The sequence below is a fragment of the Aureococcus anophagefferens genome, assembly GCF_000186865.1.
Source record: "Aureococcus anophagefferens unplaced genomic scaffold AURANscaffold_129, whole genome shotgun sequence".
In the NCBI taxonomy this organism is placed as follows: domain Eukaryota; class Pelagophyceae; order Pelagomonadales; family Pelagomonadaceae; genus Aureococcus; species Aureococcus anophagefferens.
Genome location: NW_008705677.1, coordinates 12,540 through 13,969, shown reverse-complemented (window position 1 = coordinate 13,969; position 1,430 = coordinate 12,540). Strand labels below are relative to the sequence as shown.

General features: G+C 70.4%; 1 protein-coding gene across 1 annotated transcript; it reads left to right on the top strand.

The window, feature by feature from the left end:
* Positions 1–170: 170 nt before the first annotated feature.
* AURANDRAFT_34695 (hypothetical protein) lies at positions 171–641 on the top strand (the record flags this gene model as incomplete). Its single annotated transcript, XM_009044092.1, has 1 exon — positions 171–641. A coding segment is annotated over one exon (471 nt), but the record flags the coding sequence as incomplete, so codon positions are not given.
* Positions 642–1,430: the final 789 nt, after the last annotated feature.

Sequence of the window (1,430 nt, the reverse complement as noted above, 5' to 3'; positions counted from 1 at the left end):
CCTGCTTCGGCCTCACGGGCATCCACAGCGGCTCGGACGCGACGTCGCTCATCGGGTCGTCGGGCCGCGTCGCGCGGCACCCGGAGAGCGGCGAGCTCGGCGTCGTCTGCTCCTTCGACAAGCGCTACATCACGCTGGCGCCCGTCGCGGGCCTCGTGGGCCTCGGCTTCGAGCTCGAGGACCCGGACGGGCTCCTCGGGTCGAGCGGCGCGCCGGGCTTCACCGTCGCGCTCCTCGAGCGCGACCACCCGGGCCTCGAGATGGGCCCGCGCCACTGCCCGCTCAACGCGGCCTTCATGAACGGCACGGTCAAGGGCGAGGACGTCTGGGTGCCCATGGACGCCGTGCTCGGCGGCCAGGAGCGCTGCGGCTTCGGGTGGCACATGTTCGTCGAGTGCCTCGCGGAGGGCCGCGGCGTGTCGCTGCCCGCGATGGCCGTCGCGCTGGGCAAGGGCGTGGGCCCCATCGTCGGCGCCTACAGCCGCGCGCGGAAGCAGTTCAAGGTGCCCATCGCCGACTTCGGGGGCGTGCAGGAGGCGTGCGCGCTCGTCGCGTCCGACGGCTACATCTCGCTCGCGTCGACCCGCGCGGAACTCGACCGCTGGTTTGGGACGTCTCGACCAAACTTTGAAATTCTCTAGCTCGGTCAATTCGAAGTCGATTCGGCGGATTTTTGGACGGATCGATCGCTCTCGGCGAGCTCTCGAAGCGCGGTCGAAGAGGCCGGTCCGAACCGTTCGAGTACGCGCGCGCGGAAGTCGGGTCGAAGATTTGAGTTCCACACAGGCGTCGACGGAGCTCATGAACGCGATCGTCGACAACCACGAGGCGCCCATGGTCCTGAGCTCGATCATGAAGCAGAACGTCACGGACCGGGGCCGCAACATGGTCAACGCGGGCATGGACGTGCTCGGCGGCGCGGGCATCTCCATGGGCGACTCGAACTACATCGGCGGCGCGTACATGTCGTTCCCCATCGCCATCACCGTCGAGGGCGCGAACATCATGACGCGGTCCTTCCAGATCATCGGCCAGGGCCTCATGCGCTGCCACCCGCACCTCCTCGACGTCGTCGAGGCCCTCGAGGCCGACGACGAGGGCGCGCCCGCGCGCTTCATGGCCGGCGTCGGCGCCATGGCGAAGCACGGCGCGGCGAACCTCGGCCGGTCGCTCGCGAGCGGCGCGCGCGCCGCGCTGCCCTTCTCCGGGTCCGGCGAGCGGAATGGCCACGAGGCGCCGGACGCGTTCCTCGCGAAGCACGAGGCGCGGCTCGCGCGGCTCTCGGCGAACTTCGCGCTCGCCGCGGACCTCGCGCTGCTCCTCGGCGGGCGCCTCAAGTTCGAGGAGATGTTCATGGGCCGCCTCGCCGACTCCGTCGGCGCCATCTTCCTCGGCTACGGCGCGCTCCACCACTACGCGCGGAACCACGC